The 24,020-nt window shown below is 37.4% G+C and overlaps 1 protein-coding gene across 1 annotated transcript in view; it reads right to left on the minus strand.

The window, feature by feature from the left end:
* Nucleotides 1-24,020, minus strand: part of LOC136331181 (putative selection and upkeep of intraepithelial T-cells protein 1 homolog) — a 96,206-nt gene that overhangs the window by 25,464 nt on the left and 46,722 nt on the right. Inside the window, exons 4-7 of the mRNA XM_066269256.1 lie at nucleotides 17,438-17,515; nucleotides 15,431-15,775; nucleotides 10,959-11,240; nucleotides 8,181-8,285 (exon numbers count right to left, since the gene is read on the minus strand). Of these exons, the coding sequence (XP_066125353.1) occupies nucleotides 8,181-8,285; nucleotides 10,959-11,240; nucleotides 15,431-15,775; nucleotides 17,438-17,515 (810 nt within the window). The remainder of the gene's footprint in view (nucleotides 1-8,180; nucleotides 8,286-10,958; nucleotides 11,241-15,430; nucleotides 15,776-17,437; nucleotides 17,516-24,020) is intronic.

Consider the following 24,020-nt stretch of genomic DNA (forward strand, 5'->3'; position numbering starts at 1 on the left):
TTTTTTGAGTTTGTTTTCTAATATTTCATTGTTGGCATATAGAAAGGCTATGGACTTTTGTATGTTAATTTTGTATCCTGCGACCTTACTGTATTGGTTTATTGTTTCTAGTAATCTTTTTGTGGAGTCCTTCGGGTTTTCGATGTATAGGATCATATCATCAGCAAAAAGTGATACCTTTACTTCTTCTTTTCCGATATGGATGCCTTTTATTTCTTTGTCTTGTCTGATTGCTCTGGCCAGAACTTCTAGCACCACGTTAAATAAAAGTGGAGAGAGTGGACAACCCTATCTTGTTCCTGATTTAAGGGGGAAAGTCCTCAGTTTTATGCCATTTAATATGATGTTGGCTGATGGTTTATCATATATGGCCTTTATCATGTTGAGATATTTTCCTTCTATACCCATTTTGTTGAGAATCTTAAACATAAAATTGTGTTGTATTTTATTGAAAGCCTTTTCTGCGTCTATTGATAAGATCATGTGGTTTTTGTTTTTTGTTTTGTTGATATGGTGTAATACGTTAACCGTTTTACGTATGTTGAACCATCCTTGAGATTCTGGGAAGAATCTCACTTGATCATGATGTATTATTTTTTTAATATGTTGTTGTATTCGATTTGCCAGTATTTTGTTTAGTATTTTAGCATCTGTATTCATTAGAGATATTGATCTGTAGTTTTCTTTCTTTGTGCCATCCTTGCCAAGTTTTGGTATGAGGGTTATGTTGGCCTCATAAAATGTGTTTGGAAGTATTGCTTCTTCAATTTTTTGGAAGACTTTGAGTAGAATAGGAACCAAGTCTTCTTTGAATGTTTGATAGAATTCACTAGTATAACCGTCTGGGCCTGGACTTTTATTTTTGGGGAGGTTTTTAATAGTTTTTTTTATTTCCTCCCTGCTGATTGGTCTGTTTAGGTTTTCTGCTTCTTCATGCCTCAATCTAGGAAGGTTGTATTGTTCTAGGAATTTATCCATTTCTTCTAGATTGTTGTATTTGGTGGCATACAGTTTTTCATAGTATTCTACAATAATTCTTTGTATATCTATGATGTCTGTGGTGATCTCTCCTCTTTCATTTTGGATTTTATTTATTTGAGTCCTGTGCCTTTTTTCCTTGGTGAGTCTTGCCAAGAGTTTGTCAATTTTGTTGATCTTTTCAAGAACCAGCTCCTTGTTTTATTGATTTTTTTCTATAGTTTTTCTGTTCTCTATTTTGTTTATTTCTGCTCTGATTTTTATTATCTCCTTTCTTCGGCTGGTTTTGGGTTGTCTTTGTTCTTCTTTTTCTAGTTCTTTAAGGTGTGAAGTTAAGTGGTTTACTTGGGCTCTTTCTTGTTTGTTCATATAGGCCTGAAGTGATATGAACTTTCCTCTTATTACTGCTTTTGCTGCATCCCAGAGATTCTGATATGTTGTATTTTCATTTTCATTTGTCTGTATATATCTTTTGATCTCTGCGCTTATTTCTTCTTTGACCCATTCATTTTTTAGAAGTATGTTGTTTAGTTTCCACAATTTTGTAGGGTTTTCCCCCTCTTTTTTACAGTTGAATTCTAGTTTCAAGGCTTTATGATCAGAGAATATGCTTGGTACAATTTCAATTTTTCTAAATTTGCTGATATTGTCTTTGTGGCCTAACATATGGTCAATTCTTGAGAATGTTCCATGTACATTAGAGAAAAATGTATATTCTGTTGCTTTGGGATGAAGTGTCCTGTAGATGTCTATCATATCCAGGTGTTTTAGTATTTCATTTAAGGCCACTATATCTGTATTGATTCTCTGTTTGGATGACCGATCTAGAGCCGTCAGCGGTGTATTGAGGTCTCCAAGTATGATTGTATTTTTGTCAGTTTTTGTTTTAAGGTCAATAAGTAGCTGTCTTATATATTTTGGTGCTCCTTGGTTTGGTGCATATATATTAAGGATTGTTATGTCTTCTTGATTCAGTGTCCCCTTAATCATTATGAAATGACCATTTTTGTCTCTGAGTACTTTTTCTGTCTTGTAGTCAGCATTATTAGATATGAGTATTGCTACACCTGCTTTTTTTTGGGTGTTGTTTGCTTGGAGTATTGTTTTCCAGCCTTTCACTTTAAATTTGTTTTTATCCTTGTTGCTTAGATGTGTTTCTTGTAGGCAGCATACAGTTGGATTTTTTTTTTAATCCATTCTGCTACTCTGTGTCTTTTTATTGGTAAATTTAATCCATTTACATTTTGTGTAATTTTTGACACTTGTGGGTTCCCTATAGCCATTTTATAAATTGTTTTCTGTTAGTTTTGTATCTTGTTTGATTCTTCTCTTTTGTTTTTCTATCATTTGTTTTTGTTTGTTTGTATTCCATACTTCTTTCCTCTGTTGCTACCTTTTTTAAATCAAGTGTTTTCGTGGTGGTTTTTTCAGAGTTGGTTACCATTAAGTAATGAAAAGGGTACCTACCATATTCATTGTAGTACCCTATCTTATAAGTATTTCTGCGCTTCATTGTCCTTTGCTACTGTTAATCTTCATCCTTTCCCCCCTTTTTTTCTTTTGTTGTCACAATTTAAGTTTGGTTTTATTCTTTTCTTGGTGGAGCTGTTACTTGTGGTTTTGTTTTCTTTTGTTCTTTGAATCTGGTTGGAAAACCCCCTTTAGTATTTCCTGGAATGGGGGCTTTCTGATGATAAATTCCCTCATCTTTTCTGTATTTGTGAATGTTTTTATATCTCTTTTGTACTTGAAGGATAGCTTTGATGGGTATAGTATTTGTGGCTGAAAGTTCCTCTCTTTCAGGGCTTTAAATATTGGGTTCCACTCTCTTCTAGCTTATAAGGTTTCTGCTGAGAAATCTGATGATAATCTAATAGGCCTTCCTTTATATGTTGTACTCTTCTTTTCCCTGGCTGCCTTGAGAATTTTTTCTTTGTCATTGTTTTGTATCATCTTCATTATGATGTGCGTTGGAGTGGGTTTGTTGGGGTTAAGAAAACTCGATGTTCTGTTTGATTCTTGAATTTGAGGCTTTAGTTCTTTCCACAGGCTTGGGAAATTCTCATCTATTATTTGTTTGAGTATATTCTCCATTCCATTTTCTTTCTCTTCTCCCTCTGATAACCTGTTATTCTTTCTGATGGAGTCAGACAATTCCTGTAGGGCTTTCTTGTTTTTTATTATTTTTGAGTCTCTTTCTTCTTCTCTCTGTTGTGCCTCAAGTTGCTTGTCTTCTATTTCACTAATCCTATCTTCTATCAGGGCTGTTCTATTAGCTAAGCTTGTTACCTCGTTTTTCAGCTCGTGAATTGAGTTTTTCATCTCTGTTTGATTTGTTTTTATAGTTTCAATTTCCTTGGTAATATATTCTTTGTGATCATTGAGTTGTTTTCTGATCTCCCTAAATTGCCTTTCTGTGTTTTCTTGTATATCTCTGAGTATTTTTAAGATTTCTATTTTAAATTCTCTGTCATTTGGCTCCAAGGCTTCCAATATGTTAAATCTTTTCTCCATAGATTTTTTCACATCTATTTGTGTTACCTCTCTATCTTTTGTATCCATAATATTCGATTTCCTTTTTCTTATTGGCATCTGAGTGTGGTCTTGTTGATAGTATTAATTAGAATTAATAAAGAATAAAAAGAAAAAAAAAGGAAAACACCCCACAAAAAGAACAGTAATAATTTATTATTTCCCCCTTTTTTCTTTCTTCTCTTCCCCTCCTCTCCCCTACTTAGAGAAATATCATGATGACCTGTGAATTTTATTATGCTAAATGGAACAAAAACTGCCTTTAACAGAGGGCATGATTTGGGGTGAAGAGTTCAAGGGGCAAAAAAGGGAGTAGGGACCTACTAAATGAAAAAAAAAAAAAAAGAGGAAATGTTAGACAAGCATAAAATGATTTGCTTGTAAGTGATGGTCGACTAAGAAATATAATGAGAGGGGTAAGAGGGAAACAAAAAAAAGGAGAGAAAAATAATAATAATTAAAGAAGAAAAAATAAAAATAAGTAAAAATCTGTTGTATTAGGTGGAGCGAAGACTAACTACAACGGAGACCTTGGGTTGGGAGGAATGCTAGTGAGTTAAAAAGCAATGTAAAAAGTACCCAAAATGCCACAAAAACAAACAAACAAAGAAAAAACAAAAACAAAAGCAAAAAATAAAAATAAAAAAAATTAAAAAAAAAACAAAAAAAACCTTGAGTCCCAAATTAAATAATTTGTTTGTGATTGAGGATTGAATGGGAGGAAAAGTAAAAGGAGAAAAGAAGAAACGAATAGAAAGGAAAAAATAATAAAAAGAGAGAAATGAAGGAAGAAAAAAAGGAAGAGAAAAAAAAGACAAAAGGGGAGAGAGTGAGAGTTAAGGGTTTTGGAGTGTAGCCCTAAAGGAGAGTAAGGATGAAGAAAAGAAATAAAATGTTAAAGTCATGGGTAGTGTAGTTCAAGAAAAGGGAAGCATAAGATGGGCAGAGAATAAAAGGACCGAGGTGAGGAAATAGAAATAATAATAAAGGCAATAAGATAGAAGAAAGAAACAACAACAACGAAGAATTAGTGGAACAAGTTATAAAGTCTGTGGATTTTTCTTGATTTTGAGAGGTTAACTTCTTCCTTTTTCTTTTCTCTCCCTCTTCCTGGTCGGTGACTCTGTACCCCAGGCTCTGCCCCTGTGTCATGCTTAGGTAGGGATTTGCAGTTGATGGGATTCTATGGCAATGTCATATAATTGGCTTTAGTCTCGCTGGTAGTCAAGGCTTGTTGGCGTTTGCAGGGTCCAACAATGAGAGAGTTTGCTTTCCTGTAGTCTCTCTCCTAGTTTCCCCTTTCTGAATTAGCAGCCTTGTGATCCAGTTATGAGGCAGCCACTGCTTCTGTCTGGGGAGTAAGAGGCTCAAAGAGCTGGGAAATCCCCACTCTATCCCCACTCAGCGCAAAGCTCTGGGTAAGGCTCTGGCAGTCAGAGCCTCCAGCGTAATCAGGTGGGGCTGGGAGTCAATTGTTGTCAAGGTGACTGTTCAGCACCTAGCATTCAGTTGGACCACTCGACCCAGGCTTTCCACACTTTGTAACCTATTTTGGCTGGGAAGAAGAGGCACTAGTCGCTGCTTGCTGTATAGATCTTAATATCTGCCAAGTCCCTCTACGTTAGCGTATATCCCTGAATATGGAGGCTCTGTCAATCAGAAGTTGCCCCCGCCCCTTTAGCGAGAGGCACTGAAAAATATCACGCCTCTTGTCTTGGATCGCTGAACTGAGAGAGATCCTATCAATTATAGCCCCGTGGGTGCGCAGATTTCGTGGGTTAAGCTAATTTTAGTGATTGGATCCGCAGCTGTGCTCCAGAAAGTATTTCAGGCTGCCTGCGCGCCTCTCCCCCAACGCTTGATTGTTAGCTTGAATGGCTGGGTGAGGTGCCCCACCCACGGAGAGAATCTCCGGAATGGGGAAGACAGCCTTAGCACCCCTCCTGGACCGCGGCATGGGACGCGCGCGGTCTCTCAGGGCACACCGGTGGCTGGGGACCCTCACTCGCGGTGCGTGGGCCGCTGGGGCTGCTGGTGATGTAAGAGAGCTTGCTCTGTGACTGGACCACGGCACGGGGCACGTGCACGATTTCTCAGGGCACGCCGGTGGCCACCAGCGCCCAGGCTGCCGCTCCCCGAGTGTGGGCGGGCAGTTGCACGTGTGGGTTGACTCACCACAGGCGTACTCCCTCCTCTTCTTGAATGAACGTCCGTGTGGTAGTTAGCTTCCTTCACACCATCAGCTGTGGCCCATCTCTCAGATTCAAGTGATAACAGTCCTTTCGCTTTCAGTGTGTGTGGAACTCTGGAATGCTCCGAGGATAAATTTTTCTGTTTCTAGTTGATAAATTTGTTGAGATTTTGGGGAGATCTGTCGGATGCGCTGCTCATGGCGCCATTTCCGTGACGTCACTCTCGGAACCATACATAGTTATTACAATAGTATTAACTATACGCTTTACATCCCTATGACTATTTTTAAAACTGTCAGTTTGTATTTCTGAATTCCCTTCACCTTTTTTACCCTCCTATCTAGCAATCATCAATTTGTTCTGTGTCCACGAGTTTGTTTCTGTTTTGTTTTGTTTGTTTATTTACTTTGATTTTAGATTCCACATGGATGAACCAGGAGGATATTATGCTAAGTAAAATAAATAAGAGAAAGACAAATATTGTATGTTTCTTTTTTTTAACAGAGACAGAGAGAGAGAGTCAGAAAGAGAGATAGGCAGGGACAGACAGACAGGAACAGAGAGGTGAGAGGCATCAATCATTAGTTTTTCGTTGCGCATTGCGACACATAGTTGTTCATTGATTGCTTTCTCATATGTGCCTTGACTACGGGCCTTCAGCAGACCGAGTTACCCCTTGCTGGAGCCAGCAACATTGGGTCCAAGTTGGTGAGCTTTTTGCTCAAACCAGATGAGCCCATGTTCAAGCTGGCACCATGGGGTCTCGAACCTGGGTCCTCAGCATCTCAGTTTGACGCTCTATCCTCTGAGCCACCGCCTGGTCAGGCTATTGTATGTTTCTTAAGACACAAATACCAGCAATTAGCAACAAGAAATTTTTAAAGGGAAGAATTTTCTCACATTATGGTGAAAAAGGTAAAGGAATTAAGAAAAAAAATTCTTACAGACACAGACAACAGTGTGGAGATTGCAGAAGGGAAAAGAGAATGGGGGAGGTGACAAAGGGTAGAAGGGGGATACATGCTAATGGAGGGAGACTTGACTTGGGGTGGTGAACACCCAATGCAATATGTAGATGATGTTGAATTATACACCTGAAACCTGTATAATTTTATTAACCAATGTTACCTCAATTAAAAAAAAAAGGTCTATGAAGGGAAAGACTTTGGGTCCTTTCCCCTTTCCTATACTGTCAATATCTAGAACAGTGGCTAGTAAGAAGGAGATACTCAGTGTACATCTGCTGAGTGAATGAATGAATAAGTCAAACTGTCTAATGAGTTAGTGACCTCCCCATCACTGCAACAATGCAAGAATGGTCTTCATACCCATAAAACACGAAGAAGATCATGATGGTTGGAGCAAAGTGGCTGGCATTTGACACATCTAGTTTACAATGTTGGTTCTATATCTATATATTGTTTGAGCTTGAGCAATCTTTCCAAAAACTCTGATCCTTAACTTCTTCATTTTAAAAAATAGACTGGAACCATGAGTTTTTGGCTATAACCAGGAAGCCATAGAGCAGGTTTGTTTAAATAATTTAGTAATATATTTACTACAAATTATTTACCACATCTGTTGACACATGATAAATACTTATTCAAAGTTGTAGAGTTCTTTATAAATTGGGTAGAGGGTTGAACAATTCAAATTTTCTATTCTGTTTTAGCCTTATGTTTCCTGAATTATAGACAAATATAATTTTCATGAGAACTCTCAAAAGGCACTTTGTGAATTGTATATATGTCACTATAGATTAAATTATCTTCCCTAATCTCCCAGTCCATCTCTTCCTCCATCCAGAAGAGCTTATAATGTACAACAGCTCTTTTCTTTCCAGAAATATTTTGTGTGTTGAGTATTAGATGTCATAATCTGTTACTTTGATTATTCATCTTGCATGTTCTGAAGGTCCTAAGGTCAAGTACTTAAGGAATCATTCTCAAATGTACTGATACCTACTCTACTCCCTGCTATCAGTTCCCTGAAATTAAGCCTTCATTTCCTATCTCTAATGAGGATGAGAGAAGATTTATTTAGGTTAATTTCATAAGAAGAGTAAAAGGGGAATTGAAAGGAGATTCAGGAAGACCAAAAATCTGGTTATTGGTTCATCTATTTTTCTTTCTCTTGCCATCAAAAGAAAATATTCTGAACAATTTCATAATATTTGTCTAAATATCCCTGGTTGTCTGTGGAAGATGACAGAATTACTATTATTGAGATTCTAAGTGATGGAAAATGAGCAACAATAGTTCTGAAAAGATCAAGAGATCTTGGTGATTATGGACACTATAACAGCAGCAGTACCTGAGCCCTGGAGAGCCACAAAAGGACAAAAGATGCAGCTTACCATGAGCAATAATTCAGGATATTAAGACCTTCTATGGCAAAAATAGTAGTAGGATATATTGAGATTCAGGTTTAGATAGTTTTATAAAACTTCTCTATGCACTTAATATCTGAATAAAATACCTTTTGGTCTGAAATACAGAAGACCTTGCACAGTGAAAAAATATATCAGGAGGCATACATTCATACATGACATTGTCGATGTAAACTCTGATTTGAACAAGATATCTGAAAGAGAACAAAAAGTCTTAATCAGTAGGGCAGAAGGATCACAAGACTTCAATGGGCATGGAATGTTGGTGTTAAGGAAGGAGGGCACACACTTATGGTCCCTGTAATACTCTGTAGTATGAACTTTGGCCTCAGATGAGGGCCACTGGCTAATGAAGCTGGACTAGGGCAAAGACCAGGACTTGGGAGTTATTGAGCAAGGACAGAACAGCCTTGAATGGAAAAATAACTTTTTACTTCTTTTCTTTCATTGCAGAGTACAAATCTATGAGATGAGGGAAATTACAAGACAGGGTCCTGAGCACCACGTGGAGCTTGGGGAAGACACTGGCTGTGAAATTGGATCAGGTGTGCCCTTGGTGATAGAGCTAGGAACTCCCCAAACTCCTCAAAGTTCAGAATATAGGGAAAGGGCAATAGCAGCATTTATTCTACTGCTGCTGCCAATCACTAGTGACCTGGAGAGTGGGGTTTTAAAAGCCTTGAGAATGAGATATTGAGAAAAGAGAAAAGAGACAAGCATTGTTTCCCGTGGAATGAAGAAGATGAATTTAGAGACAGACAGACAAACCACAGAATCATACACGTAGTACCTTCGTAAATTGTAATTTTCAGATGCAGAACACAAAATAAATATCCTAATGCAGTAAATGGTTTGAAAAAAAAAAAAGCAAGCTACCTCGATGTTTTGGCACCACATTATTAGAATTTGAGAGACACATGGATTCTAGAAATAGACAAAAAACAAAAACAACGGCTCCATTGTCAAGGTATCTCCCTTACTTGACAATCACCGGAACTGAATTTGCTTTTTCATTATATAAAAGGTTTTCATTCAAATAAAAAAAAATCAACCAGAAAAGAGTATGAAATTTAGAACAACATTGATTAGGTTGGCTAGTCCAAGATTTGTGGATGACTCCAAACAGAAATATAGGATTGAGGGGAAAACCAAAAGTAAGTCTCCCATGATGTAAAACAGAAGGTTGAAATTGTGAATTGACTAAGGGAGCTAATTTTAGATTATTAAGGGACCAAAGCATGTATAGTTTTGATGGACAAGAGCAAAGGGCTTCCAAGATTTACTTATCAACTTTCTAATTATGCTTCCATGACGATGAAGAAAAAGGACATTTTGTAATTGTCTGATGCTAAGCCTTTGTGAACTGGACCTAGTTACACAGTTACTTTCTTCTGTTCAGGGGTACTCTACGAGTAAGGCTAAAACTGATCTGAGCTCACATCCAAAGACTCTCTGGTAGACACTGATGATGTCTTTCAGGGAATGCTTTCTTTTTCTTCTTTTCAGCAATAGTCCCTCTTGAAAAATACAACCAAAATAATTTCTTGTCCCTATGTTAAATAATATCAGGACCAATTTCTGTCCTTGTGGTGAACAGTTTTGGGATTAGACACACTTTCTTGTTTCTAGACTAAACAACTGAAGGCTAACAAGTTAGCTACTCATTCCAGGAAATAGTTATTCCTGGGAAATAGACTGTGAATCAAATAAAATAGCTTATTTACCAAAACTAATGATGGGCTGGCTCATCAAGACTCACTTCAAGACCTTCATCTTACCGTGCTCACCAACCCAAAGCTGTTACAGTGTAAGCTCCATTAATTCTAACTAGTTTCTCACCTTGCAAGGCTTACTTTAAAATCACCAAGTAGAGGCTCTAAAACTTTAATTATCTTCCCCTAATTACCCAGTTTAGAAGGCTATTAATATTCTGTCAAGATGATGTTCTCACTGCATTAGGTCTAATAAACTTAGTTTTGCTTGATCAACAGGTTTTCCAGATCTTTAAGGGAACTGACAGTCAATAATCTATTTGAATCTGAGTGTCTGAGTTACCTCATGGTGTACAGCCACATGAACTATCTAATTATTTCTATTATGTTTGAATTGCTGATGGGGAAGTCCTTTTGTATAACAGTTGAGTTATCCTACCTAAAAATTTGACCCTTTCACTATTACCTGTTGTCCTGTTCACTCACCTTAATTTCTCTGGGGACTACACATAGTCACAGACTGAAGCACAAATGACCATTTTACAGTGTGGACCTCTAATCTCTCTGATTATAACCATGCTTTTCCAGAGAAAAGTAACCTTGGATAATGGGTGAGAAACTGGGATCTAATTCTGGATATATCACGTATTGGTTGATGAATCTTAAATAACTGACTTCTTTGCATATCTATTTCTTCACAAGGTAGTCGTAAAGTCCACTTGTCACATCCATAATTTTAAAATCAATCTTAATTCTGCATATTACTTTATGTCTTATAAAGCTTACTTGTAATATTTTATTTCAAATTAAAAAAATATATTTTACCATATCTAAATGAGAAAAATCAATGATATTGAAAATTATATGACCCAAGTTTATAAAGCTAGAAATAGTGGCTCAAGCAACCAAGTGACATAAAACTTTTGAAGCCTTGAGATGCTAAACAGAATAAAGACTCTCTCTAATTATTGCAAGACCTTCAATTTTTAAGAACAACGCTCTTAGCATCTGGTGTTTTCCTTGTTCCTGGAGACTTAATTAGGCTTAAACATTCCATACCTGCAGCAGTTCACTATTTATAAAGCAATCCCACCTAAGTTTGTCACACTGATGAAAAATATTCTTTCTTGATAGAACCAACCTACAAGTACTCACCTGGTAGGGCTATACCTGCTCTTTTCTCTTGACCAGTAACTGGGTTAAGAAGGCAACAAGTGACAGAACCATGACTGTTGTCTTCAAGAAGAACACTCATGTTCAGGTGTAATAATCCAGCTCCATCCAGAGAGAAGATTTTTGATGAGGCTGGAATTATATTCCCTCTGCTGTCTCTCCACTGCATCCGGGGTTGTGGGAACCACCCTCCTGAGTTACATTGCACCATGAGCCCTTTTTTATCAAGAACCTGAACATTAATCTGTATATCCAAGCCTAGAGCTAGAAGAGAAAGAAATGACATTAATTATTGGTGTGAACTCAAGAATTAAGAAGTAAATGTTTCTTTTCCCCTCTTTTGCCATAAATTTAAGAGTGATGACCACAGTTAAAGCAAGGATAACAATTAAATCCAAATTCAAGCTAAAAGGGTGCCAAAGGTATTAACCATAGAAGAAATTATTGATAAATTAGGCTTTAAATTTAATAATTTTTTCATCAAAAGACAGAATGTAGCAGATGAAAAAGCAAACTATAGACTAGAAAACATTTATAACATATCTGAGAAAGGAGTGAGTCAAAAATATATTTTTAAAAATACTATAAATCAATAAGACAGACAAATATAGTTTTTACAATGGGCAAAGATTTAAAGCGGTATTTGAGATGATATCTATATCTATATCTATATCTATATATCAGAATCTTATATACTTAAATACCTTAATATATTATAAAACCAACAAGTGTTTACAAAGATGCTCAATACCACTATATCAGGGAAATGATAGTACTAATGAGGATAATGCTTACCAAACAGTAGCTTCATGAATATGCATGACAGCATTATTCATAACAGTCCAAAACTGAAACTAACCCAAATGTCCACTTATATCACAGACTAGTACAAAAAAAAAGCAAAAAAACAAATTCATTTAATAACATAAATGAATAAGGGTGAGTCAATGTATGATTCCACTAATATCAAGTTCTAGAAGAGATAAAATTAATCTATCATGATGGAAGTTAAAGGGATGATTACTTCAGTAAGAGGAAAGGGGTACTAACTGGGAAGGGGAAAGATAGAACCTTCTAGGGGGCTGGACATAGTCCATGTCTTGACCTGAAATGTGAGTTTATGGGTGACCCCATGTGTAAAAATTGACTGAGCTGTACATTTAAGATGTGTGCACTCTAGTATTTGTAGAGCACATCTCAATATAAAAAGAAAAATAATTTTTAAAAATCTAAATTAGAATAAAATTTCACTGGGTATTTCCATCTCTACATTGGCTATTTTGAACTGTGTATCATCCCTTTTTGAGCATTGAATCTGAATCAAGATTTTTTGAGAAGTATATTAGTATATAAATAATAAATAAATACATTTTTAAAAAATAGAAATGATTGGCCTGGCTGGTGACTTAGTGGACAGAGTGTCAGCCCAATGTATGGATGTCCCAGGTTTGATTCCTGGACAGGAGAAGTGACTATCTGCTTCTTTCTTCCCCCCTCTCCCTCTTCTCTTCCTTTTCCCTTCCTGTAGCCAATGGCTCAATTGATTTAAGAATGGCCAGAGGTGCTGAGGATAGCTCATCCTCACTTGGTATAAGTGCATCAGCTTCAGGCACTAAAAATAGCTTGGTTGCGAGCATGGCTCAAGATGGGCAGAGCATTGGCCCCAGACAGGGGTTGCTGTTGGATCCTAGCCAGGGCTCATATGAGAGTCTGTCTCACTATCTCACCTCCTCTCACCAAATAAAGTAAAATAAAACTAAAAAAATAAAAATAGTAATAATAAAAAATAAAATAGAAATGATGTGTTTAGAGTTTTGGTTTCCCATTTTCCTGTTGAAGACAAGCCAAATGTGGATGAAATACAAAAATCATTTTCTAAAAATCTCTCAAAGTTTTAACAAGATAAAAAACAATTACAGGACCCGAACAGAGAAAAGAGTGGAATTCAGGGAGGGCTTAGCCATTTCTGCCTCGAATGTTTACTTGTCAGGGAGGATAGCTACTAACACTGAATTTCTTTCAGAGAATTTCTGGGAGTAAAAGAGAGAGGATGGGAACCCAGTGGCTCAAAAGGATAAAGATCTGGTACATTAACCCCACCTCCTAGTTAGGTAAACATATCAAATTTAATTAAATATAAATTAAAATACAGAAGGCTGAGTAAATGTTCATCAATGTAATAAAGAAACATAGCAAATCTCTCTAAATCAGTCTATAAGTTCAATTCCATTTCAATTATAATTTTGTAATTAAAATTCATACTATAAAGAGCTACAGCAGTTTTGAAGAAAGATAGCAAGATTAGAAGATATGTCCTATCATATACCAAGACACATAGTTATAGTAATTTATATAAAGTGGTATTGTATTAGGTATGGAAAATTAGATCATAATGACATAAAAGATATTCAAAATAACAACCCATTAAAAGACTCATGCAGAGAAACGGACTTGGTAGACAACCGAAGTACCTTACAATTATTGGGAATAGTCAATAAACATATATTTTAATATTGAAAATTATCTCATAAAAACACAAAAGTAAAATTCATATAATCAAGAATTAAATGTAAAAAAAGAATTTTAAAATTTTAAGCAGGTATCTTTACACAATGGGGATAGGAAGGGATTTCTTAAATGTGACAAATTCATAAATTATAATTAATAGACTGAATATTTGATAATATCAAAATTAGATATGTGTAACATAAATTACCATAAAAGTTTTTTTAAAAATGCAATAGACTAAAAATTATTGCAACATAAATAAAAACTGAAATGTAATATCCAGAATAAATAACTATTCACATAAATTTTAAAAAATCAAAAAACTCAATAAAATGGGTAAAAATAATAAGCAAGCAAGAATCAGAAAGGAAAAAAAAATCAACTCTCCATTATATAACAAGTAAAAATTTATTATTAATAAGGGAAACAAAAGCTAAAATAAAAATTGCCAAAGTTGCCTGACCGGGTGGTTGCGCAGTGGATAGAGCATCAGACTAGGATGCAGAGGACCCAGGTTTGAAACCCTAAGGTCACCAACTTGAGTACAGGCTCATCTGGCTTGAGCGGGGGCTCACCAGCTTGAGTGCTGCGGGCCGCTGGCTTGAGCAGGGGTTCACTCACTCTGCTGTAGCCCCCAGTCCAGGCACATATGAACTGAGGTGCTGCAATAAAGAATTGATGTTCCTCATCTCTCTCCCCTTTTGTCTGTCTGTCCCTATCTGTCACTCTGTCTTTGTCAAAAAAAAATTGCCAAAGTTTAAAAGCATGATAATTCCAAGTATCAGTATGGATTTAGCTTTTGCATGACTTCTGTCAAATATAAATTGATCCAATCATTTTGATGTGTAATTGCCAAAGTAATTTGTCAATATTTGTACACAGTGGCCTAGCAACTTAACTGCAAACTGTATATCCTAAAAGAACTATTGCATGCAAATATTATAGTCTAACATAGGAACTGAAACATATCTACTATCTTAATGTCTATTGATACTATTGATATGGGAATATATTAATCAATAGTCATATATTTTGGGGTAGAATACTACACTACAGTTAAAAATAATGAATGTACCTACTTGAATAAGGATGGGTTAATATCAAAAATAAAATACTAAAAGTATAATTCTATCAATAGAATATGTTTACTGATACTATGATGCAAAATTTAAAAACACACAAAATAAGGCCCTGGCCGGTTGGCTCAGTGGTAGAGCGTCGGCCTGGCGTGCGGGGGACCCAGGTTCGATTCTCGGCCAGGGCACATAGGAGAAGCGCCCATTTGCTTCTCCACCCCCCCCTCCTTCCTCTCTGTCTCTCTCTTCCCCTCCCGCAGCCAAGGCTCCATTGGAGCAAAGATGGCCCGGGCGCTGGGGATGGCTCCTTGGCCTCTGCCCCAGGTGCTAGAGTGGCTCTGGTCGCAACAGAGCGATGCCCGGAGGGGCAGAGCATCGCCCCCTGGTGGTCAGAGCGTCGCCCCTGGTGGGCGTGCCGGGTGGATCCCGGTCGGGCGCATACGGGAGTCTGTCTGACTGTCTCCCCGTTTCCAGCTTCAGAAAAATACAAAAAAAAAAAAAAGTTAAAAAAAAAACACACACAAAATAATACCATCTATTTTTATGAATGCTTGTATGTAAATCAAAAGAGACAATATAAGTTTAATGGTTATTGCTGGTAAAGGAAAAAAATGAATGGCATTACTGATGTACGAAGTTGACTTTAATTTGATCGGAAGTAAATACAGCAAATTGTTAACCAAGTATCTAGGTTATTATATCACTCTATGTATTTTTCTATAAATTATATTATTTAATTTTATTTGAAAGTTATAAATTTTAAAAAATGCCCTAAGATCTATTTTTTATGGTTCGGCATTCATGAATTCTGGATCATGGGTCCAGAGCAGCGCTACCAAGGAAACCGGGAGAAGACTCCTCCATCCTTACCTGCTACCTTCAGATCCATGCTGGCTTCTTCAGAGATGCCCCCATCTTTAAAGAAGCAGTGGTACTTCCCCTCATCAGAAACACTGATATTGTGGATTCTGAGGGTCATTCTGCCCTCTTTCAGGGCGTCCTTCAGGAACACTGTGCGATTCATGTAGTTCTGAGTGCTTTTTTCAGAGAGTTCTTTCTCTTTCTTGTAAACGGAAACCAGTTGGTAGTGGTCCCGATACCAGCCCACCTGCATGTGCTCTGCACTCTGTGGTGGGGAGAGCTGGCAGCCGAGTTCAGCGTGTCCGCCTACCATGACCACCTGGTGGCTCCTGGAGCTGCTCACCGTGAACTGCTCTGTGGAGGAGGTCAGAGACCAAGGTTTTAGTCTGAAGGCCACAGGAGCATGCTTCATCCTCATCCCTCTGCTCCGGACACACTGGCCTTCTTTCTGGTTCTTAGTGTCAAGTCCTTTGTGACTCAGAACCACACTCTCAGAGGTATCTTCACTCTGACAGCAGCACTCCAGTCTCTGCCTCAGTATCTCTCAGATCCCAGCTGAAATGTCAATTCCTTAAGGAAATTTTTTATGACCACCCACTTAACATTTTCCCTAATCATACTTGACTATGACTTCATAGCACATATCACTACCTGATATTTTTAAATTTCTGTCTTTATTTTCTTTCATGGCCCACTAATATACAAGTCACGCAACAGCAGAGTTTTGTCTTATCCCCTTTTTAAATTCTCTTTATTATCCCCCATGTATAAAACATTGCCTGAAAATATTAGGCACCCTGTAAATACTTAACAGAAGAATGGAACATATTCCCATTGTCTAGAGGCGGGATATGGACCACTATTGCTGATCAATACCCTCTACTTATCAAATACACAGCTGCTATTTTCAGCATCCATTTTTGGCAGAATAAATATAGCCACACATTTTTGATGCCTTGTCCATGTAGAGGAAGGGTTTATGTTCCTTCCTCTTGAAACTGTGTACTCTTTGCTCAGTAAATAGAATATGGAAGAAGAGGACCTGCAATAATTTCTGAGCCTATTTTAAGTGAACAGCTCTCTCTCTCTCTCTCTCTCTCTCTCTCTCTCTCTCTGTAACAGTCTTTCTGGAAGCCATAAGCTGCCAAAAGGAAGTCTGACCACCCTGAGACCTCCATGACAGAAAAGCCATGTTGACATACCGTTTGATAATGCCAGCCCATCCCCAGCTTTCCAGCCTACGCCATCAAAGAGCCAAAGGTGAATGAAGACACTTAGGGCTCTTCAGACTATTCTGCCCACCATCTGAATACACCAAATGACCTCAGTCTATGTCACATGGAACATAAGAATGCCTTGGCCGGATTCCTGACACTAAAATTATAAGGTACAATAAAGGGGTTGTCTTAAGTCACTCATTTTGGGGATAATGTGTTATGAAGCTATAGGTGACTGTCACACAGCTCCTCCCATACTCTGAGTTTCAGCTCCTTTCAGCTGCACGAAGTTCATTCCTGTCTCTGCCAACAATGTTTATCCTCTCACCGTAAAAAATCATCATTTTCAAACTGAAGGCCCACGGCACTAAGAAAAATTTGTGGCCAGATCCAGCTCACACCTACTACTTTATCTGAGGTCCTACTGAACTTATAACTCTAAACTAAACTGTGACATAAATGATCATGGTTTGTTTTTAAGTATAAGGGACTCATTAAGATTTGCCAGTGAGAATTTGAGCCTTTTAGAGGGAAATAGTAGACATTTATCTCTCTTCTCCTAGGCACGTCATCATAGTTCTGTGGCATGGAGTTGGGGCTGAGAAAGAGAGTCACTGAAATAACATTTCTTAATCATAAGTTGTTTTAAGACTAATTGCCACCCTCAAAACTGTAACAGAAAGAGTGGAACCTGAGGAACACTGGTGGTAAAGTGTCCTCATTTCCTTCACAGTTATTTACCTCCATTATCTTTCTTTATCAATGTGACACACCATGAAAAAGAAGTAGATATCCCTACCTGAGGTGAGCACCATCTGTAAGAGAAGTATGGTCGCAAAGTATCCAGATACCAAGGAAAATGGAGACTCCATCACACCTGGAAGATGAAATGTAATTATGTGATCAGACAGCAAGAATCATGGTAACACACATACACAGCCCAGAAAATTTAGAAATTCCACCTTTTGAGAGCATTCCCTTTTACGTGCAACCAAAGGACTTGGTCAAACCTCAAATGTCAGGTCCATTGAGATGATTTCTTTTTCTCTTTCCTTCCTGTGCTCTTACTGTGGCTATTTGCCTTCCCCTAGTTTCTATTCTAAAAGGCAGCTGTGGTAGACAAGAGCATTGAGGTCCACAGAACCCAGCTAGGCACGTCCCCACTCACTCGGCCCCATCTGCCCCTTGGCCTGGGTCATGTCCTGAATGGAGAGTCCTGTCTGCTGCTTCTGATATTCCTCATTTCCTGAAGGGAACACGTGTGTGCCTTCTCCTGGGGCAAGGTGGGGGGTGGGGTGGGCAGGCCAGCATTAGCAAAACATTGATAAGCTCACTGTTACTGTTATAAGCAGAGCCCGACCAGCCTGAACCCATGGAATTTCTGGCCTCACCCACTACTTCTATATTCAAAGGAAATACCACATCAGGGAGGTAGGATCTAGATTCCCCAGTAGCTGCCCAGAGGGACTGAGTGAAATAATTCATATGTGAAGGGGTGTTAACAGGTTATAAGAATAAGCAAGCAGAGCCTGACCAGGCAGTGGCACAGTGGATACAGCATCAGACTGGGATGTGGAAGGACCCAGGTTCGAGACTTCGGTCACTGGCTCGAGCAGGGGGTTACTCAGTCTGCTGAAGGCCCACGGTCATGGCACATATGAGAAAGCAATCAATGAACAACTACGGTGTCGCAACAAAAAACTGATGATTGATGCTTCTCATCTCTCTCCATTCCTGTCTGTCTGTCCCTATCTATCCCTCTATCTGACTCTCTCTCTGTCCCTGTAAAAAAAATAAATAAATAATAAAATAAAATAAAATAAAAAAATAAAAAAAAGAATAAGCAAGCAGATAAATGCCACTCCTTTCTTGCTTTACTTCCTAATTTCTTCCACCCCTAGATTTGCTGCCTAAGCGGCAAAGCCCACCCCCAATTAAATCTTAGTAATAAGCTCCTTTTCTAAGAATCCTGGATGCAAAAAATAAAATAAAATAAAAAGACTGCTAAAATATGGAGACACATATAATTAGCATGCTGGATTAAGGGACATAAACTCAACAGTTAAGCAAAGTCTGGTTCATGAAGGTTTTCATATATGTCAATAAATAAAATATTAGATTTTACCTGCTAGAATATGGAGTGCTTACATGCAAACATAAACAGTGTAATTTTATTTTGAGATTGTTTTATAATACAAGAACATAAACTTATGTATCAAAGGAGAGAAAAGATACAGGTTAGATGTCTCTTGTAATGGTTTAATCTACTCAATGAAAAGCAAATGGAATGGGAAAGAATGAGATAGATGAAAGCGATGGCACAGATTAGGGGTAGATATTTGCAAAACTTCAACTGATAAAAGCATTCATATTCTGAATATATATTAAAAATATTTTTATTACACAAATAATTTTTAAAGTAGATAAGTCCAAAGAAAAATAGACCAGGGATCTGAATAGTCTTGACATAGAAAATACCCAAATAGGCCTGACCAGGCGGTGGTTCAGTGGACAGAGTGTTGGAGTGGGACGCAGAGGACCCAGGTGCGAAACCTGAAGTGCGAGCTCATCTGGCTTGAGAGTGGGCTCTCCAGTTTGAGTGTGGGGTCACTGGCTTTGTTGTAGCCCCCTGGTCAAGGCACATAGGAGAAAGCAGTCAATGAATAACTAAGGTGCCGCAATGAAGAATTGATGCTTTTTATCTCTCTCCCATTCTGTCTGTACCTATCTGTCCCTCTCTCTCTGTCACAAAAAAGAAAAAAATAATAATTAATTAAAAAAAAGAAAATACCCAAACATCAGAAAAGATGTATAACCTCATAAGAATCAGGAAAATGTACATTAAAATCCCAATGTAATATTGCTTCACCCATCAGAATGGGTACGATGGAAAAGGCTGACAATACCAAGTTTTGATGAGGATGTGGTGTAATGTGGCATACAGGGCATTCCTCATGTTCATGGCTGGTTTTCAGCACATTGGTTGGTAGTAAGATAAAGCAATCCCCCCTTATTTGTAGGGATACATTCCAAGCCCCCAGAGATGCCTGAAACTGTATATAGTACTGACCCTTATATGTACTATGTTTTTTCTTATACATGCAAATACTTTATAGCTTCTCTTTGGCATATCTGAACTGCCAGCATCACTATTCTTACACTTTGGGGGCATTACTAGGAAAAATAAGGCTGACTTGAACCAAGCACTGTGATACCATAACAGTTGGTCTGATAACCACGATAGCTGCTAAGTGTGTAATGTGCAGCATACACAGTGTGCGTCCATTGGACAGCGGGATGATTTTTGTCCTAGGTGGGATGAGCAGGTCAGTATGACATTTCATCATGTTACTCAGAATGGCATGTAATTTAAAGTTCATGAGATTTATTTGTGAAATTTTCCATTTAATACTTTTACACCATGGTTGACTCTGGGTAATTGAAACTGCAGAAAGTGAAACCACAGATAAGAAGGAATTATTGTATTTATATTTGAAAGTAATTCAGCATCTTCCACTAGAGTTGTAAATAAACATAGCCTATGATCCAGCAATTTCTACATCTGAGTATATAATTAATACACTGGGGAACAATATTTTTTTCATTTTTCTGTTGCATAAGGTTTTAGAACTGTTTCTATATATTTCTGCATCGCTGATTCCAAATCTGAAATCTGTTTTTTGGTGTATGCTCTAGTTTTTATGCAATTTTAATTTCTTTTTGTTACAGTTATTGGCATGCATTGGTTTTTAAATTGGAGTTAAAGGGCAACAGCTCTTGGATTGAACATAACCACAAGGCAATTAATGTTTTACAAACATCACTTTTACATAATTGTAGTTTTTTATTTTTTAATTTATTTTTATTTATTCATTTTAGAGAAGAGAGAGAGAGAGAGAGAGAGAGAAGGGGGGAGGAGAAGGAAGCATCAACTCTCATATGTGCCTTGACCAGGCAAGCAAGGGTTTTGAACCAGCAACTTCAGCATTCCAGGTCGATGCTTGATCCACTGTGCCACCACAGGTCAGGCCTGTAGTTGTTTTTAAATGTAAAAAATTATCTGATAAAAACACTCTCTTATTTTGTCTTAAGATTGAATCATGGCTTCTTCAAGTAGGCGTAAATATAAAAATAGTCCTGACACCTTCTGTTCTATATGTGGCTGTTACATACTTCAACGTCAAAGGCTCAATATTTTATCATTTGTGACATGTGCATATATTCCCTATTTTCACGTTCCCCTTGGTAATTAAGTAAAGAATTGGGCTCCTCATATTGCATGTCATAATTGTGAGGAAATGCTTTATGACTGGACAAAAAGAAAACTCAAAGGAATGCCTTTTGGTATTCCCATGGTTTGGTGTGAACCTAAGGACCCCAGCAATGACTGTTATTTCTGTCTGATCCATACAAAGGGCATTGGCAAGAAAAGATGGCATATGATCACATATCCTAATATTCCTTCAGCAATACGACCTAGTCCACACTCTGAGACACTCCCAGTTCCAGTTTTCAATGGTTTTATTTCTTCTAAGGACTAAGAAGGTGAACATGGTGATCAAGTGTATTTTGATAAGATGCATGAGGAAATGGTTGTAGAATCTGAAGAGTCTTCTTCTGATGCAAAGCAGTCATTAACCCCTCAGCAGTTTAGCCAACCCGAATTGAATGACTTAGTAAGAGATTTGGGCCTATCAAAGAAAGCAGCTGAGTTAATAGCCTCCAGGCTTCAAGAAAAGAATGTAATTCACCAGTCAGCTAGTATCCCATTTCAGGAAGCATAAACAAATTTTTGTGGACTTTTTTTCTGAAGACAAACACTTTGTTTTCTGTTATGGTATCAGTAGTCTTCTCAGCCAGCTAGGTATTACCACTTAACAGTCCAACAGAATGGCGGCTATTTCTTAACAGCTCTAAATGGAGTCTGAGTATTCTACTACACAACGGTAATGTTTATGCAGCAGTTCCAATTGGTTATTCAACTCATCTGCAAGAAGATTATAATGACATAAAAATTGTCCTTGACTTTCTGAAGTATAAGGAGCATAACTTGATCATTTGTGTGGATCTTAAAATAGTAAATTTTCTGCTAGGACAACAGAGAGGTTTCACGAAGTATCCTTGCTTTCTGTGTTTGTGGGACAGCCGAGCTGGGGAGAAACACTGGACACAGAAGGAGTGGCTGAAACGTGAAGTTCTGAAAGTAGGGATGCAAAATATTGTGAATGGACCTATAGTTAATCAAGACAGGATCATTTTTCCCCCACTTCACATCAAACTTGACTTAATGTAGCAGTTTATTCAGGCTTTGAATAGAGAAAGTGAATGCTTTCAACATATTATTTCTGCTTTTCCTGCCTTGTCTTTTGAGAAGATAAAAGCAGGTGTATTTGATGGACCTCAAATTCAAACCCTCGTATGTGATGAAGAATTTTTCAGGAAGATGAATAAGGAGGAGAAAGCAGCATGGCAGTCTTTGTGGCAGTTACAAAGAACTTCCTTGGCAACAAAAAAGCAGAAAACTATGAACTTCCGGTTCAAAGGATGCTGTTGGCTTTCTGTGACATTGCATGTAACATGAGCATTAAGATTCACTTCTTGAACAGTCACCTTGATAAGTTTCCCGAAAATCTTGGAGCTGTTAGTGATGAGCAGATTACTGCTGGAGTATCAAACAAGATTGTCCTCAATAAGTACACAAACGCAAGAGCTACAAATGCAAATTTTTGCCTGAATAGAATTTAAATAAGTTTTGCACAAATTTTATGATTAAAATAAGTGTTTTAATATGTTCTATTTTGAAATTGTAGACAAATTCTGATGCCATCATATCTTTTAGTGAATTTACTGCATTATATAAATTATTATATTTTCACAAAGATGATGCCCAAGAAGACATTCTATTTCATTATGTTAAACTAAATGTTGAAAATTTTACAATAAGATGAAAACCTAAAATCTTGAATTGCAAGAAAGCTGTAGCTTACAGAGAAAAACTAATGTCAGATTTGAGATCAGCACACTCGAATTAGGTAAGAACAAGTGTTTTTGTGGATGCAACAAAAATTTTGTTCCCCAGTGAAATCAAAGAACTACATGCACATATGAACAAGAGATATGTACAATAAATTTTATAATTATTAGTAATAACTAATTTAGGAATAATATAAATATCAGAACAGCAAATCTACACATATAATGCAAAATAATATTAACACCCAACAAACAATTTTGCAAACATAATGCTAATAACTGAGTGTTAATCACTTTATAAAACTCTTAATTAACTGCATATTCTTTTGTGAGTTTTTTTTGAGAGAGAGAAGAGAAAGAAAGAGAGAAGCATTAACACAATGTTCCACTTAGTTGTGCCATTGATTGCTTTTCATATGTGCCCTGATCATGGCTCTAACTGGCCATCTCTGAGGTCAAGCCTGGACCTTGGGGATAGAGCCCATGACCCTGGGATGTAGCCAGTGATCTTGGGCTCTAGGACAGTGCTCAATCCACTATATCACCAGCCAGGGCCTTTTTTTTTTTTGTATTTTTACACAGAAAATAATATTTTTTGAAATAATTATTTTTGTTTTATTTTTTAGAGAATTGCTTATATATAAAATACTTTTATTGAATAAGATTATTTGCAGCAACTAAAAAATACACCATGCAAAAATATTCCTAATAAAATTTTACATAAAAATAAAGCTACAAAACAGACATATTAATACAAAATAGTCATATCATGCATAGGTATAGTACTATATTTTCATAAAAATTATCTCACAAACAACTATTATAAATGCTTATGCCCAGGAAAAAATACAAAACAGAGTCAGTTATGATTTTGTCTGGATGATGAGATAAATCAGAAATTTTATCTCTGTCTTTGGCTTTTCCATAATTTCTAAATCTCATAAAATTGGTACAAATAAATTTTGTTTTGGGGTTGTTGTTTTTTTACAGGGACAGAGAGGGAGTCATAGAGAGGGATAGTCAGGGACAGGCAGACAGTGACAGAGAGAGATGAGAAGCATCAATCATCAGTTTTTCGTTGTGACACCTTAGTTGTTAATTGATTACTTTCTCATATGTGCCTTGACTGTGGGCCTTCAGCAGACCGAGTAACCCCTTGCTCAAGCCAGTGACCTTGGGTCCAAGCTGGTGAGCTTTTGCTCAAACCAGATGAGCCTGCGCTCAAGCTGGCGACCTCGGGGTCTCGAACCTGGGTCCTCCACATCCCAGTTCGCCGCTCTGTCCACTGCGCCACTGCCTGGCCAGGCCAGACTCATGATACTTTTTTCTTCAAGGTAATATCTGCCATCTAATTTCTGTTCTCACCTTGACATCTCTGAAGTATTTAGAAGTGTTGACACTGTTAGAGT

The sequence above is a fragment of the Saccopteryx bilineata genome, chromosome 3 (genome assembly GCF_036850765.1).
Source record: "Saccopteryx bilineata isolate mSacBil1 chromosome 3, mSacBil1_pri_phased_curated, whole genome shotgun sequence".
NCBI classification, from domain to species: domain Eukaryota; kingdom Metazoa; phylum Chordata; class Mammalia; order Chiroptera; family Emballonuridae; genus Saccopteryx; species Saccopteryx bilineata.